The sequence below is a fragment of the Acipenser ruthenus genome, chromosome 8 (genome assembly GCF_902713425.1).
Source record: "Acipenser ruthenus chromosome 8, fAciRut3.2 maternal haplotype, whole genome shotgun sequence".
Lineage (NCBI taxonomy): Eukaryota > Metazoa > Chordata > Actinopteri > Acipenseriformes > Acipenseridae > Acipenser > Acipenser ruthenus.
The window spans coordinates 5945315-5964146 of NC_081196.1; the positions used below are offsets into that span (position 1 = coordinate 5945315).

Consider the following 18832-nt stretch of genomic DNA (forward strand, 5'->3'; position numbering starts at 1 on the left):
CACTAAACAGTGCTACTACATTCTCTGGCCTTTGGCCTCACCTTTTGCGTTACCCCTGCCCTTAAATTAGCTCGCGGATAAGTGGAGAAGCTGACCATAGGGAAGCCATGGGCAGGGAGACCTGACAGCTTCCCTTTTATAGACAAAGCCAAAACTTTTAATATGGCAGGCTGCTAGAGGCTTGGTGGTCCAGTAGTTAAAGAAAGAGGCTTGTTACCAGGAGGTTCCAGGTTCAATCCCAGTTCAGCCACTGACTCACTGTGTATGACCCTGAGCAAGTTACTTAACCTTGTGTTCCGTCCTTCGGATGAGATGTAAAACCAAGGTCCTATTGTAAGTGAATTTGCAGCATCAGCTGTGATCCATAGTTCACCCCCTAGTCTCTGTAACCTGCTTTGGATAAAACCATCTGCGAAATGACTAATTAATAATAATAACTCAATGATTAACTGCTAATTGATTCATCTTGGGTTACATTTCTAATGTAATTGTTAATAAAATATAATCCTACTGTACATATATGAAGTACCGTCTACTTACCTGTTGTAAACTGATGTGTGGTTCTTCAAAAGCATATAGCTGGGAATATTATTGTCTCAAGAGCTATGTAGTTCACTAAAGAAGAAGCCTACTTAAGGGTACATTGTGGAAAAACATATGCTGTCTCTTTTAAACACCAGGTAACATCATTCAGAAAGCCTAGGGGTTCAAGTAAATCAATAGGGAACTGGGTGGAAAAAGACACACAAGCCCTCCACTGCACTAGACTCCATGCATAATCCAAGATGCTACAGAAGTTTACTCACAATATCCCATTGGCATTTGTAGATAATAAAAAAAAAACTGCCAAGGCTACAAGGGCCTGGTATCTAGGGTGTTTTCTTTACATACGTAACAGGGTTCAGAAGCCACCGCCAATCAAAAAAGCTTTCATGTCAATAGCAAAACACCTGCATGACTTTATTACCACGTACACGTAATCATATTTACACAGACATCACTTATGCAAGGTCTTTTACAAGCATTTCTGTTTTTCTCAACATTTTGTACACAAAGTGGGCCACACCTTACTCTTGCTGCCAGAGCACTGAATTACATTAATGAGGTAAGAGGTGGATCATTTATAGTTGTTTCCTCGTATTTGAAATATCTTCGAAAATAAAATGTACAACTTGAAACTATGTAGGTGAAAAAAACAAGAAAGAATGATTGTAGGTTAATATACACCCTTTAAAAGAATACAATCTTCTTAAATCTTCATAAAAATACATCACACCGTATAGATTTAGGCAAGTCCAATTAAGGCCACATTAACACAAATGTAACAAATAACAATATAAACAAAAAATGATCCTTATTTTCTCAAACCTAACTGCTAAACACAAACACAACTTATTTAAAAAAAAATCATCTACAGCAAAGCAAAATAAAAAATAACAAGATTGACAACAGTGTTGTGTTACACCTGCTATTAGTATTTACTATTTACATTTACTTTTAGAACTACTAAAAGAAACCTAATAAATTCAATGAAAAACATTTCGACTAGAAGTCTGTTTCAATGTCTTTAAAATAATATCCAGTTAAAAAAAAAAAAAAACATATTTGGATAATTAAAATCACAACACAATACATTATCACAGAACTCCAGATGTTTTTCAGATCTTGTAGTATTTTGTTACTAAAGAGCCAACAGCCACAGCATAGTAAGGTAAAGAGGAAGGTACCAGTGGGGCTATCTAAAATACTGGTTCAAGGATCGGAAATGTGTGAAATAATAAGCAGTATAACCATAGTCGGGGGTGTCATCAGAGAAATGCTGTATAAAATATATACAAACAATCACAGGACAAGTGTGGGGGTATCCAGAAAAAAAGGGTTATAAGTATTTGGATATTATCAAAGTCAGCATGCATAAGACCTTCATGGCTTAGTCAACATTGCTAGTATATAAAACGAAGGGAGCGTTTCATGTGAAACATCTTTATCTCGACGTCAGACAACCAGGCATTTCTGCCGGTGATAGTTCTGGTAAGCGATGTACTCGTATATATCTTCTGGTGTCTGTGTTTGTCGTCTTTTTATATTAATATTGGAATGCATGCAATGACCGGGATCCAATATTCCATTTTGAGTGGGTACAGAAAGCCATGAACACAGAGAGACATGTGTTTTGAATCAGGCCAGCTGTAGAAAAGTGCTGTCTTTAATTGTGAAAAAAAAATAAAAACTTCTGTTCAAATCTAACAGAATCTGAACTTTACATTTACATGCAACATTTAAGAAAAGTAACCTTCACATAAGACTTTTTTGGGGGTTTTTCCTATTTTTCTTAAATATGTATCTACTTAAATATTTTAAATAAACTATGTACTCAAAAAGAGTTGAATATTTAACACTTTACTGTACATGCAACACAAATGAGAATGGTATTCAAGGTCAGGGAAATGAAGCCATTAGAAAGTTTGTTTTCAAGTTTGCATTTTCAATTAAATGTTTCTTCTAAAATACTGGAGATTATTTCGTGTTTTGAATTTATGTTAGGGAAATGTAGCACTGAGGACAGATAGATAAACTATATTTTTTAATGTTTTGAAAAATGTGTATGACTAAGTTGTACATTTAAAGCAAAGCCAAAATGCTTATTAAATCCAGGCTTTGGGTCTTTGAGCTCCTTCCTGTTGTTTATATGCACAGTCTGAAATCCAGGTGTGAGAGACTGGATAATAAGACGGACGGGCTCCTTTTTATCTGGAACAGGCTGTCCTTGTCCAAATATGTAAGGGAATCAATTTTCTGTGAGTTCTCATCTTTTGAAAATGAACAAACCTCAAGAGAATAGTCAAACCAAAGTTGTTAGCGGGTTTAAATCACTTCAACAATAATAATTATATAAGAATTCTAAGAAAACTTCAGGGCCCCAGAAATATTAAAGTATTGGCAAAAACATTTAATTTAGAAAACGTATTAAGGTGATTTATTAAGGTGAGTTATTAAGGTCTTTATGCCAATTTAGTACTATTTTTTGGGAAAGGAGAATAGCAACAAGCAACTTTGGTAAGCTTTTGACAACTGAAATTATCTTTGGAAATTGCCTTTTTGCATAAATAGTTGTGAAATCCAACTCAAAGCAACAGGTTTATGTTTTTTTTAGAGGCAATGTGTACTGAATGCTGTATAAAGGGTACAGAAAACTGTATAGTAAATAAATATAACATACTTTTTCTACAAAATCAGGATTGCTATTAAATACTTATTCACATATCCTGGGTAATCACTACACAGTGTTCATAGCACTTTAAATAAGTGTTTCATTTAAAAAGAAAAGGCATATGTATTCAGAAATAATAGCCAGGTAGGTCACAGAGTTACTTCAACGATACACACCCTCCTAACCGCCGCTAACACTCAGGTTCATTCACTTTTTGTGAAAGAGTAAATTTTTCACCATCCCGGCCAGGATCTTTGGGAGCTGAGCTGCAATTACTTCAGACATCATCTCAGGAAACCCCACACTGAGAGACTCCGACTGGACGAAGATATTGAGGCAGAAGAGATGCAGCTTCTTCACAATCTTTTCAAAGGGAAAAAAAACAGGAGCTATTGAATTTGCCGTGACTTTCCCCAATCAGATCTGGCATCTGGACATGTGTTTTAAACACAACGTCCTTAAGTCCTTTGTCTCTCTTTTGTCCAAACCTTTTCTGAAGTTGGAGAATCACCTGGAAGAAAGCTAAAGGCTACCAGAGCCAAAATCTGATTTTGAAAGAAAAGAAAAAATACCACTCAAGGAAGTAACTGATAACAGCATCAGGCTCTTTGGCAGCAAGTCGCTGCAATGACAGAGGGAAGAAAGTGTAAAATGGAAAATAACCTCCTGCCAGCAGTGTTTAAATGAACATCTATGACTCTCATAAAGTTGTCATGGTGAAACATAGAGGGCTCCAATGAAAATGCTTTCAAGCCACTGTTCAAATTACATTAATTCTTACTTTTTTTTCTATCTAACCCGATCAGGTTTCTGTATTTAGACTGGATTAATATGTGCTCTAGTTATACTGTATATAGCCAGTTAAGGTGTAACTGTAATCCACACTTTTCTCAATGGGGTGTAGAAAATGGGACAGAAGGCATGATTTTTCCAACATCAAGCTTGAGTTCTAGCATGGCAGGACAAAGGCCCTGCACTTAAAAACAAATAGGAAACTGGGCAACGGGCAGCCCAAATTCGGGCATCCTATTAGGAGACAGATGGCCGAGTAGATGAGTAATTAACTCGGTCAAAATCTATAAAAGCACCTGGTTAGAGAAGCCAGTCAGTCAGTTATGGACTCCTGCAAGGAGCTGTTGCTTTGACTGTGACTACAGTAAGATGTTTCTTTGTTAGTGCTCCAGAGGAGCTAGGCTTTTGTTTTCAATTTTACTTTTGTTAAAAGTGTTTTGTTATTCTTTATTTTATTAATAAAAGCGCTCACAACATTTGTGTAAAGTGCTTCCTGACAACACAGCCTAACCACTAGGCCCGCAGCTCCACTTATGGACAAATCCGTGTCTGGCTGCTTCTAAACCTCATTCATTCTAATTAAAGTACAACGGTTAGGGCTATGGGTGTGTATGCAGTTCAGGTAGACTTTCAAACTGTCACTGTCACTTTTGTGAAAAGAAATGGAGTTGGAGCCTGAGTAGTTTTTCTTTTTTTCCTGGCAAAGAAAAGGCAGTGATGATAAAATCAGTTGGTACTGTAGGTGGAGGAACTAAATCATGGGCCACAGAGTTCTAGGTAGAACTACCACCAACACAACTGATTGCAAAATTATTTACTTCAAAACATACATTAACCATTATTTTCAGATAGGAAAAACAAAAACACAACTAATCATGTTACCAAATCAGATATTTATTTAATTTAGGTGCTTGTGATTAGTCTGTTATTTGTTTTAGAGTTGTAAATTGTTTTTTTCTTTTTACTTATGAAAACTACAATTGCAATTGTGCAGCTGTAAATGTTAATATAAAAACCTACATACTTCGTGCATGGAGTCCATCAGTTTGGTCAGGTGGTAAAAGCGTTGTGAGCTCTCAATAATTCCCTTCTCCTTCAGCTGTATGGCTTTGGTGAGCTCTCTGATGTAGTGCTGTCTCATTTCATCAAACTGGTCTTGACTTTTCAGACCCTCCAATGGTACTGCACAGAAAAGAAGACAATTCAAATCTCTATCAGACTCCTCACAAGTGCCTTTATATCTACATCATTACAGACCATGTGTCCATTTCGATCAATCAATCAATCAATCAAATTGTTTTTCTATCACACCTTTCATGGCAGAGCCATCTCAAAGCGCTTCACAATCCAAAAAAGTTCAAAACTAAAAATTGCCAGTGAAACAAGACCGAACAATAAAAGTACTAAAAGTAAAATAAAACACAAAATAAAAAAATATAATCACACTCCAAAGGTTTAAGAGAATAAATAGGCCTTAAACTTTACCAGGGAATCAGCATTTCTGATAATTCCTGACAAAGCATTCCAGAGAGCCGGTTCACTGCGGAAAAAACTGCGACCTCCTAGCTTGACATACCTAGACAATGCTGACATTTTATTTAAGCTTTAAAAACAGAATATTTGAAACCCCTTTATTTTGGCAACAGAGCCATAACTAATACTTTTTATGAATCTTTTTTCTTTTTTTTTTTTTTAACTCTTTTGGCAAGTATCTTTGCTGCCAAACCTACTTTACAAGTTACTGCGTGGGCAAATTATTCACACATCATTGAACCAGCGGGTAAAAAGGTATCCTCACGAATGCAGTTGGTATAGTTTATTTACAGTAGTTTGCTTGTCTCTGGGGATTGAGCCCCTAGTGGTGCGGTGCCATGGTTTTGTAATGAACTCCTGGGGTAAACCCTGACTTGTCCAGCTGACACTATAACAGTCACTCACAAATATAGTACAAATTCACTACGGTACAAAACATCCTAACAAGTTCACAGTCAGGTCTTGTCTCCTGGCGCTTGTCCCTTATCCCATAACTATACAGATAAAAGACCGATACAAGTTAGTAAACACCACTGATTAAGAAAACAAGTGCATTCTATATTGCAGGCACTTACTTGTATTGAGGAGTAGCAATGCTTTCATGCAAAGAAACTCCTCCCTTGTCACTTGTAGATTTTCAAATCCTTGTGGGATATGTTGCATTGTTAAACACAAGTCATAGATCGGAGACTGTTTCATTCTCTCTCTGAACAGATAACATGAAATGATTTGAATTAGAAAATAATAAAAGTAGAACCAATTTTTATTTTTTCCAGATTATACACGAATGATGACTGTTAACTACAGTTACGTTTTTTTTTTTTTTTCAATTACTTACTCGTTAAAGACAAGATCTGGGGCGAAGTATAGTATCTGACTGTTGAAGTTTTGGTATGATCTCCATCCCATTGCAAACACCATCATGCTCATCCAGGAGTACTGAATCAGAGTCATCTGGTCACTGATGTGTAAGCAGCGGAATCCTTTCAAAACACACAAACAAACAAAATGACGTTCCATTAACCAGTTCATCTTATACTGTCGTTTTTTGGTTAATGTTCAAATATCACATTATTACTTTATTGCCATTTAAGTACCTATTTATAATAATGTTTAAATACAGTGCAGTAGAAGTTAGAATTTAGAATCCCACTGCGTAAGAGTTTGAGACATTCCATCTTTGAGTGTGAGCTTAATAAGACACCATGTCTTTTATACAGATAACTTACCATTGAGGTTCACTGGAAAACCTGGAATGACTCAAACTGCTATGCAATGGGAGTCTTAATTTATTCCCAGATAATATTAAGATACTAATATAATTGTGTACTGTAAAGCCTCTCAAAAACCTAGAAATAATCCAATGCGGAGAAGCAAGCAATCCAGCTATAAAGCTTGATGTGAACATCTAGTGATGTTGAATGGTTAAAAGACCCACAATGGTGCGAGTGGGCGCACTTACCCAGCACGGCAGCGATATTACAGTATGCATCTTTGTCTAAGTTTGCTAGGAAACCGTTCTGTTCCATTGCTGCAGTCTGGCATGGCATAGTGCTCATAACAAAAGAGGTTCCTCTGAAAAGGGAATTATTACAAAAATGTCTTTAATACCTGGGAGTAATTTGGACCACTTGACGATGGCCCGCAGCTGTTTCTCGCAGAGGTTGTTCAAGCTGGTCAGCAGGACATTGGGGGCCTCTGGTTGTGAGCTGTCATAGCCTGCGTATACTATTTCAGGCTCAATACCCTCCAAAATGCTGAGTATCTGTGGAGTGTACTGGAGCTCTCGCACTGAAGGCACACAGGACACTGGTATCACAGCCTGGTTCTCAATCGGTAATGTCTGTGGGGAGTGCAGAAGTGGTGACTGGACTCCACCAACAACCTTCAGGCTTCCAAACTTCTTAAACTTCCGACCTAGGGGAAGAGAAAATATAGATGGACGGCAGGAAATGATGTACCCGCCTGATAATTTGCTTAATTATACCGTAGTAAATGTTTTCACCTCTTAAACAATAGCAGAGTTTAAGTTACTTATAAAATGTTATAGCTAACTTGAAATATGCAACTGTTAAGAGCTGAAAACAATTAAAAAGGTCTAATTAAGCAAATTATCAGTACAATTAAGGATAAATTATTATTATTATTATTTATTTCTTAGCAGACGCCCTTATCCAGGGCAACTTGGTCCAGTGGTTAAAGAAAAGGGCTTGTAACCAGGAGGTCCCCGGTTCAAATCCTACCTCAGTCACTGACTCATTGTGTGACCCTGAGCAAGTCACTTAACCTCCTTGTGCTCTGTCTTTCAGGTGAGACGTAATTGTAAGTGACTCTGCAGCTGATGCATAGTTCACACACCCTAGTCTCTGTAAGTCGCCTTGGATAAAGGCGTCTGCTAAATAAACAAATAATAATAATAATAACTTACAATTGTTACCCCACCTAGTTAAGTAATTGATAGCTCAGTTGGAATGAAAACCAGCAGACACAGGGGGGTCCCAGGACCAAGGTTGGGAACCGCTGCACTAGCACACTTCTTGGCAATCTCTATTCAGGTTAACTGCTGTTCATAGTTACAGATTGCTATGTAAACTACGGCTGCAGCTCACAATATGTTCTATTGATATGGTTTCAAATCTATAGTTTTCTGTAGCAAGCCTTTGACCACAGAAGCAGTATTCATCTATGGAACAGCTATCTCTTTTTTTGTGCTTTTTCCTTTAAATGTCAAGCTAGTTTCCTCATAAACTTCGTGGGAGGCTCTGAGAAAGAACAAGAAAAAAAAAACAGAGCCGATAATGTATTTATACTGCTGCTAAGCTAATAGAGATGCGTGCTTCAGCTAGGTCACTGTGCTCCTGTAATTGACTCCACTGTAAAGAACATGTCAAGCATGCAGATGGCAAGGAGAGCAGCTTCAGCTGTAATTTTGGTCAACAAGCCTTCCCTTTGTTTAGAGCACATTTGGTGCAGGTGAAGTCCGATTGTTTCCATTAACCCCTTAGCGGCAGAAAGAACAAAGAACAATGGCTTTAGCCAGTAAATAATGAAGATTGCTATCACCCCCCAAAACAAGCAATTACTCACATGAGTTACTCGGAACATCAAATCCCTGAAGACAGGTTGTGACATGTAACACACAACACTGCATTAATCCAGATCAACAAATATAGTGAACACTAAGCAAAATGAAGTTACAGTTAAAATAGCTTGATGATTATGAGAATGTATTAGCTTGTTACAAACTGATCATGTATCTGCTTAATTATCCTCGATACATGAATAGTTTAGTAAACATAGTTAAAACATGATTAAAAAAGAAACATCAAGTGAAATCATTTTAAAACAATCTAAATCCTAGTTAAGTTCTGTACGGTAAAGTGCATCTTTGTCCAAGGTAAAGAATTATTATTATTATTATTTGTTTATTTAGCAGACGCCTTTATCCAAGGTGACTTACAGAGCCTAGGGTGTGTGAACTATGCATCAGCTGCAGAGTCACTTACAATTACGTCTCACCCGAAAGACGGAGCACAAGGAGGTTAAGTGACTTGCTTAGGGTCACACAATGAGTCAGTGGCTGAGCCGGGATTTGAACTGAGCACCTTCTGGTTTAAAAGCCCTTTTCTTTAACCACTGGACCACACAGCCTCCATAAAGAATGCTAAATACATGCTACTGTGTATGCAAGGTAAAGCATGATACTTTTTCTTAAATCAAATTAGATTTAAATTAAATAAAAATACATACAAAAAAACTAAAGAACCTCTGCCTTATGGAGAACTATACCTGAGATATTATTCGTTTTAAAAAAGCATACAAAGAAATATGGAATAAAACCATTCCTTATTCATTCTTCATAACTTTTACTGAATATAAATAGCTGTCTGTCAAAAAAAAAAAAAACTAGCCAAATTTGGCTCTGAAGTCTACCTATTATTACCTATTACAATGCAAGTTTTATTTCTGCCCATATCAAACATGAAAGGCGTTTACCTCCAAGCATCATGCCAGCTTGGTAGCACTTTCTTAGACGACAGGCTGGGCAGTTCTTCCTGCGAATCTTATCCACAATGCAGTCGTTTCTCCCAGCACACAAATAGTTTTGATGACCTGACGCAGCAAAGAATAAAAGCACTTTAACAAAAACCTTGAAACCCGAATTATTACACAGAACAATATAATGTAGCTTGTGAGCATCAGGTGCTGGGCGGAAACAAATGAATTGCATGTAGGCAATAATTAGATCAGGCAGATGGAGCATGCCTTCAGCAATGGAGACGAATGAAACTACACTTATTGAGGAAAGGGATTTCTTAAAGAACTAAAGCACAGGATGACATGGCCGTGGTTAGATTGAAAGGCTCTTCTAAATAATGTCGGATGAAATAAACAAGAAACCAAGAGGGGTGTCTGTGTTCTTTTATCCAGTGCGGGATTATGGTGACCAGGTGGTGTAACACAGAGCAAATGCAATTTAACTACCATAATTAGGCTGCGCGCATTTTATAAACACGTTCATGAGATCAGTCTTGAGAGTATGATTAGATTGCCCATCACTGTCTCTTATTAAAACACTTTGACTCGATCATATAGTAAAAAGCATCTTCCTGCCTCGCCATCTTAATTCCTGCCTTGGAACAATCACCTTAGAAGATTACCTCTTCTTGTATAAAGCATTGATTGTAATGGAAATAATGTCAATTATTAGTTGTAAAAAATGACCTGGAAAAATTAGCAAAGTAGAGCATACATTTTTATTTAGAGCCTGTAAAGTTGAGTCTTTGTACACAAAATCAATTTAGCTATAGTGTAAATCCGCTAAATGTTGCTTGATTCTGTGGAATGCAGCTTCTAAAATACATGTGGGAAGAAACTGAATAACTGTGCACATTTTTATTATTTACAAAACAGCACGACAGTTCATCATCACAGGAACATTTTAAACAAACTGAGTTTTAATTTTCCTACAATAAATGTATCTCCATGTTTGAGTTCAGCAAAGCCAGTTTTGGTTGCAATGACCTGCAAGTGACTCCCATATTTATTAAACTTTCCGCTAAAAGATCAATTCTCAAAAACAAACACACAGCAGTTCAATCTACACAGTAATGGATCGGTAAATGATAGGCCCTTCACATTTTCATAAAGTTAAGTGAAGCTCTCAACAGCTTATTGTTTACACTTCATTAATTTAGGACAGGGCTGGGCAACTCGGGCCTTGGAGGGCCGTTCCACACCGCTTATATGAGAACAGTGAGATCATAAACAGCCATCTGGGTCTGGACAGTTGGAACAAAGACCTGGATCACAAACTCCACAACCTCCACAAGTTATTGTGAATAAATATATTGAACAGATTATGCAAGTTACATTTGAACTTTCAAGCCTGCTTCAAGGCAAAGGGCCTATGGCCTAGCTACTGGACAAGGCAATAGAGACCCACCTTTTGTAGATGAAAATCAGGGTTTAGCCAGATGAGCAGCCAGGTTGTGAATGAATTAACAAACATAACCTCAATGGCAACTGGAAAATAAGCTGAGTCAGGCATTGTATGTTGCAGGCTCTTCCATGTCTCAATTAATTTGACAAACCTGTCCATCTAAAACTCAACAGACTGTCATGAACATTAGAACTGATCTCGCAGCCAGTGTGTGAGAATCATAGACACTGTACTAATGTGAACCTGCTGTATGCTGTTGAAACGGTGCTCTACAGTACCACAAGTGGATTGGTACATTTTTTTTTATAAAGTATTAGCTTTTGGTTGTCTGCTGTTGCTTTAGGAATACATTCTGTTATTCATTGACTGTAAATTAAGAAAAATAATAATAATAAAGCACATAGAATACATACATACATACATACATACATACATACATACATACATACATACATACAAAACAAATCTTACCTTCTACTGCTCTCTTAAAAAACACCTTGCAGCTTCCACAGGTGAGAACACCATAGTGACAACCAGAGGCCTCATCTCCACAAATGAGGCAGAACCGCTGGGGAATCACACTGGAGATGAAGGGAGAGCCAAGGGTACCTCTGCTATCTGGCCTTTACAAGGAAGGAACACAACACATTGCTCTTCATTGGCGGTTTCAATTAATGAGCTAATGTCATAAACAGAAGAAATATATATTTAAAAGACATGGAAAAGCATACATTATAAATATATGGTTCATATATATTTGTAAGTAATTTCAAAATGGTTTGTGTGTGACAGAGACAGAATAATTCTTGGTGATAAATCTCCCTCCTGACCTGTGAGGTTGCAGTATAAAGGGAACAGAGTGCCCTGGACTGGACGGCCTGACAATTCATTCCCAGGGTTAGGTGGAAGTCGGCCATCTAGAAAGGGGGCACAGCTGCGGTACATTAATTCATCGCTCCAGAGGGAAAGCGAAGTGGCAACCGTGGACTGGAGGAGATACAGCTGCACTCGCTACCCAAGGGGGCATGACTGAAGGTACAAATAGGGGATGTGGCTAGGTGATCTGTTCCTTTGTTTATGGTTAAGAGAATGCTAAAGGACAAGCGAAATATAACCGTGAGTGTTTAGTGTTTGTTTGTTTTGTCGAGTCTAATTGTACTGTTTGTTATTTATTAGAGGGCTAACACGATCCAGAGCTGTCGCTTAAGGCCAGCACAAAACCGGACAGCACTGCACCATTGTTCACGGATTCATTGTATATTCACCACTTGCACGTTAGCACGCACTGTGGACTTGTGATTGTGTGTGTCTCTTGTGTGTGTTTAATAACTGTGTTTATTATTTCGGGACTGTAACTCGCAATTAAACAGTGCAATACACATTGCTGTGTACTGCCTGGGATTATTATTTGCAGTCACAAAAGACCTGGAATTACAAAACCTCCACTCCAAATAAAACATTGTTTGGACATTGAAATCACTTGTTTCAACTTGTGCACCGCATCACCTCTACACCTGCACACTGCAAAACACTTTGCCACACAGTGTCAGAGACAACAACAATAGTTTCTGAATGTTTAAGTAGGAGTCCGGCTTGCTGGTTATTACAATGTGTAACAAATCATCGCCCATTCTCTATTTATTTCAATAGTCTACCACCAAATTCCAGCCCTGGGGATTCAAAAGCAAAAAAACTAAACAGTTCTTCACTTGTTGAACACGTTAGCTTGACGGCACAACGGTATTTATAGAAGGATATAACTGAGGGGGGAAAAAATATTTTAATTAAATATATTTTTTAAACTCACGTTTAAAAGTGGCTCTCCAACATCAACACCTCCTCTCATCCACACTTGAGGCGTGAGCTTCCACAACGCCATTCCCTGTAACTACATCCCTCTTCTCTGAATGGTCAGCTAAATCAAGATCCCGGCTATCATTGGTTGTTTCATGTCTCCATTAAAAGAAAATGATTGATGTTATGACTATGAACTAGAGTGATTCCACCTATCGCGCTCCATTTTTTCTTTTTATAAAACCTTGAACCTCGCTAATGATAACGCTAGCAGGAATGGATTTTTTGTGAATTGGAACCCTCTGGCTTAAGTGAAATATGGCGACTGATATTTAATTATGGTCAGTAATAATAAGCTCAGTTACCCAGAGGTCGTTGAGACCTTGGGACTCAGTAGAAAATCCGGAGGTTAGGCAGGTATGAGTCACAGTCAGATAATATGCTTGACCTTGTAAGCGTGAGCACCCTCGCTGCCTGTTAAAAATGTACTGACTGTACGTATTTGCGTGTTAAAAACAATAAGGAAGTCTGCATTTGTTTTTTATTGGTGTGCATGCATACCTGCTTATCAGTTATCTGAACCCCTGATTATAATGATTATAATGAGAGATGCTTCTCTCATGGTGTAAGGACTCAGTTTGGGCAGCCAGAACGTTATAGTCCCAAACTACACAGAATGTGTCTCTTATACCAGAAGGTTCAAAGTGGCATCTCTCACAGTACATACATATTTTATGAAGTGATTATTTATTTATTTTTTTACATGGAAATGTATAGCATTAATTGCTCTTAAAACCAATGAACAGCACAAGAACTTACTTAAAGGCACTGTAGTAAACTTCAACAAAAGGAGAAAAGGGGAACGTTTCGCTAGTTTTGTAATGTTACATTTGTTGTATTCCTCTTCCCAATGACCTATAATAACAATAACTATAACCCACAGATCCAGGCTAAACAACTACAGGAAACTAGGAAATTGGATTTCAGTAATCAAACAATTCAACAGACTACTGTAAGTTTAGATGTGGGAGTTAACAGGTACTGGAAACTTACCAAAAAACTAAAAAAAAACTTTAAACTCACTTTAAGACACTGTATGACCCAAAATGTCATAAAACACATTAATGTTTTTGTTTAAAAAAAAAAAATCAAATAATTAAATAGCACGCATGCAGTATTACATTGTTATTTAAAATGATATTCTATTAGTCATTCCTTGTGGTTACAAGATTATTTATTTATGTATTTACTTATTTGTTGATGTATTTGCTATTATTATTATTATTATTATTATTATTATTATTATTATTATTATTATTATTAGTATTATTATTATAGTTTAATATGTTCTATGGTTACTTCTTTAGATTATATGACCAAAAACGAAATAGTATAGAGAGTAGGGGTGCCCGGGGACAGTTGTAACAGTTTTTACATTTCGCGTCATTACTCAGAAAACATTTGAGCTGGCTTTGCCATTTTCTGATGCAAACAACTTACATCTATCTGTTACCAATTCCGACCATTTTTATGATTGTAGAGCTACTATAAAGGCCGCAATATTGCTTCAAATGCAAGGAGTCTTGTGTTACAATTGACCCCATGACCGGGGCAGTTGTAACAGTGGTCGGAGTCAAATGTAACACTTTGTAAAGAATAACAAATAAATAACAACACGTTTTATTTAAATTAAAAAAAAACTTGATATATTTATTCAATAAGATATATATATATATTTATTGAACTCAAACAATGTCCAACAATGTTTTGTAATTTGGAGGCTATATACACACACGCAATTACTATCATTCTTATTTAAGACACCTCTTTACTTTTAAAATAGTTTCAAATCCTACTAGGAATAAATGAAAAGGGCCATGAACACAGAGGATAGGCTACTGCCAGTTTTCTCAACACTTGCGTTGTCGATATCAGCTATTAACTAAGTCCAGCACTGTCTTACACAATGCGCAGTTTATGATCCTGCTTACGGGGACTCAGTCCGTTATACAAATCTGCAGCCTTCAGTGGATATTCTGCTGTTTCCCCCTGCTCCTCAGTGAAGACTCGAGTTGCACTACAGTAGCCTATGAGCTAGTTTACTAGATCCTTCCTCAGCTAACTTCTTTCTCGCCTTACAAAATCTGGACAATGTTACATGGCAAATATCAAATGATTTTTCCAGGTGACACTGGCTTTCCCTCATTCTCAGTTCATTGGATGCTTTCTCCAGGGAGTGTAAAGGCACTCTCTTACTTGTCTAACTCTTAGCATACTGGCTGCAAAATAATGAATAACAAAATGAGCTAGTGTTGTACGGGGTCAATTATAACACTTGTTACAACTGGCCCCAACCCTGGGAGCCATTATTAAACTTCATGGTCTGGCAAGAAACAACAAAACTAACATCGATCAACGGTGTCAACTGTAAGTACACAGATTAGTGATAAAAAATAAAAGTTGGTGAACAAATTGACTTAGCTACCTCAAAAATCCCTACACTAAGGTACCATGACAATCAATGCATTAACCCCACGCACACGCACACGCACACGAACACTGTCTTCAACAAAATGATACTACAGAACCTCTCGCCTATACGTATTACGAGTTTGTAAAACTTCAACACAAGTTCAAACAATATGCCATTGTCAGACTCATTACATGTCTTATAACACCCATCTCATAATGATCTTACCCCATATAAGCATGCGGGTAACTGTGCAGCATGCCGTTGCCTCGGTGAATCTCATAGGGTGTTGCGTAGCCCACTTGCTTTTGCTGCGGGTCGAAGACACCCGTTTGAAACCAGAAGTGGGGATTTGAAGACGTGGAGGGCATCGGTGGTGATGAAAACTCACTCTTGATTTTGTACATCACTATTTCTTGAGGCAACACTTGTGCAAAGTCCATCAAACTGCCTTGGAGAGCCCCATCAGCTCTGTATGTAGTCAAGCTGTCGGCGTCTTGTCTTTTCTTGGAAAGTTGCTCCACAGAGGTGTCCACGTGTATGCCTGGCAGGCAGTGAATGTTGTCTGAATAACCTTGTGCAAAGCCGGGAGAAAGCGATATTGTGTGGCTGGGGGTGCCCTGCTCCTCAGAGACAAGCAGTGTCTGCGTTCTGGTCGTGACTTGGGAAGGATTCAGAGCCACTATGTTGGCGTTGTAAAGGTTCCGTGAAGAAAGATGGGACTCACATTTTGTAAAGTAAGCTGAAGCTGTATTGTTTTCAGTCTTTAGCGTTTCGTTATGATTTATTTTATCTTCGAGTGGTTCTTTACCAAAAGCAGTTTTGGTGCCTGCAATCCAAGAGGTACGGTCGGTCACGGTTGCCACGGGTTTCCCTATCATTTCAGAAAGTTCGTCGGGCATTATCGGGCTGTCAGTAATGCCAAAATCTTCCCATATTACGGTGTTGTTACTGCCTGGACCTGGTACTTGTGGAGTGACATCAAAGTTCCCTTGGTTACGCATACTAGGTGAAGCGTCTTTGTTTAAGTTAGGTGTGTAATCAGAATCGCCAGTCTGTTTAAGCAACTCCTCAATATAATTCCCCATCGGGTCCGAGAAACCTTTGAAAAAATCGTACGTTTTTTTCATCGACTGTTTGCCACATGGGGGTGGTTTCGACGATGTTGTGAACACTTTGTCATTATTGTCTTTTTCTTTTTGATCCATGATACACAGCCTCTGGTATCAAATTCCTTGCAACTGTCGCTGTTTTTGACACAGCAGGTTGGCAAATTGCTATAGGCACACCGCAACCTTATTGAACCCGAAACACCTGACCAGCATAATAAACCAAATTCTGTATAAGCTTTCCAACAATGAAATGACGCAAAAATGTATACAAAAGACACACTATGGCATCCTTATTAGAAACACCAGCTAGCTTACAAAATCAATTTGATTCACATAACTGACACAGAAGGACAATGAAAACTTTGCTTGTAAAATTCCATCCATTATCTCTTTGGTGTTTCAATTGGCATGAATAATTACTGTACATGCTTTACGAAGTCCACGTTACTCCTTTCTACACTTAGAAACTCTCTACGGCAGTTTTGTAGAACTCCACCCACTCAATGTGCAAATAAGCACTGACGTCTTTTCGCTTGCTGTCACAACTTGCTATGAAATGCATACAACTTCTTACTGCTTGTATTTTTTCAAAGAAAGGATGATGAAAAAACGTTAACAAGCAAGTTCTGAATGTTATATAAGTTGTGAGGAAGCTCATACCGTTTCTTTAAGCATAATCGCTTGTCAGTGGGTGATTTAACTGATGCAGTCTTATTTCTCTTGACTGGAATTCCTTACAGAAAGATGTAATGTTCTTTTAATTATCAAGCAGGTTAGGGTTGCTCTGAACCTGTTCAATTAGAAGACGGTTATATGCACAAACATCCTACTTCTCAGATCTCTGTCAGCCACTTATACATATTCAGTACACATAAGAGTCCATATGAAGTCTAGCAAAAGGCATTTTTTACATAATGCCAACCATATTAAAGAGCGTGATTGTGGGTCCTATTTCACTGTGTCCCTGGGAAAAGAACACACTGTAACACATTACAACTAACAGAAATTCGCTCCACTGACTGCAATACAAGATACTCCAGATTTAATTGAGGAATTGTGTTGGTACGAGGCCAAACGTACTAAGCAACACAGAAACGGAACGTTTCACTTTTCTTAATGAGATGCAAAATAGATGTAGCCCATACACAGTTAATCAATGGCATTCATTGCCACATGAAAAGTCATGTTATCTTGCACCACCTGCAGTTAGTATCCTCACTCCGTCCTTGTTAATGAAGCCGTACATGTCAAGGACTTGACGGGCTGTGTTCGAGACTCAGGGAAGATGAGAGATTGGAAGTCTTCAGTCCATCTGTTAACCTTAAGCCATGCTCACGATCACAGAGGGTTGTTTTTAGTTAATTAAGTCATAGGCTGATACTATCAGAATCACCTCAGTCACAGAAACCCTTTACGTTTTAATTTTCATACCACGCAAAAAGTACGTCAACTCTGAAATAGCTTAAGTATTTTACTGTACTCACACTGAGTCTAGCAACAGGAGTGGATCAAATGTGCATTGTACACCTGTGTCCAAAAGCTTTGTATCACCTAGAATTTTAGGTTTGAGACAAAATAAAAAATAAATAAAACTACATGGATTTGATTTATATATTTTATTTGACGTCATCTAATGAAATAAACTACTAAATTATATTGGAAAAAGTCTACCGGAAGTCACAATAGTAGTACACTATTTCATGTCAGATTTCGAAATGTCCATTTTTTTGTTAAATAATATGGAAAAAGATGAAAGTGGTATGTGATTCAATATGTTATTCATATGCTGAGGACAGAGAGGTAACAATAAACAGTCTTGTCAAAAAACACCACTACAAAGGTCTCACCTTGCAAATATATCAGCAAAAGAGCAAAAGACGGAGGAAAACACTTTTGCAAAACGTGTAACGTTGTGTATGCAATAGCCAGTTCCGTTCATCACATCCTTCTAAATGGGCTACATTGTATTATCCTTTATTAAATTGTAAAAAAAAAAAAATTGCATAATTCCCTTGGGTGTAATAAGTCCTAATGTGTGCGAAAGCAAGGGACCAACATGGTATTTATTTGGTGGGGGAGGTCAATGATTGACTGGGATAGTTTGAAAAGATGCAGCTCACAGAAGTGGGGCTGAAGCAAAGTTAGAAGAACAGTTGCTTAAGGGTAACATCCCTTATTGTTATCGTTGTGACTTCTGAAGTGATTCTTGACTTTCAGACATTTGATGTTTGACTAAATGTTCTTCCACCTTTAAACTGCTGTAAACGTCACAGTATAGGCCTGTTGAGTGTAAAGGGAACAAACCATTACTGAGTGGATGAGCACACTTCATGGCTGTTTATACATTACAACCAAAGGAGTCGGAGGTGTGTTGAGGCTTAAAAGCTGTAATCCTTTTTGAAACTGGGTTTATTGCAGCCTACCCGGTTCTGTGTAGATACTATAGGATTTAACAACTTGGAAGATGAATAGAAGTG

The 18832-nt window shown here is 37.7% G+C and overlaps 1 protein-coding gene across 1 annotated transcript; it reads right to left on the minus strand.

The window, feature by feature from the left end:
• Positions 1 to 935: 935 nt before the first annotated feature.
• LOC117972621 (progesterone receptor-like) lies at positions 936 to 16960 on the minus strand. Its single transcript, XM_034922334.2, has 8 exons — positions 15472 to 16960; positions 11451 to 11602; positions 9533 to 9649; positions 7148 to 7453; positions 6375 to 6519; positions 6112 to 6242; positions 5028 to 5185; positions 936 to 3574 (listed from the first exon to the last, which is right to left on the minus strand). Exons 1-8 carry the CDS (start codon positions 16449 to 16451, stop codon positions 3419 to 3421), a joined length of 2145 nt encoding a protein of 714 aa, XP_034778225.2. The 5' UTR covers positions 16452 to 16960; the 3' UTR covers positions 936 to 3418.
• Between the last annotated feature and the right edge of the window lie 1872 nt (positions 16961 to 18832).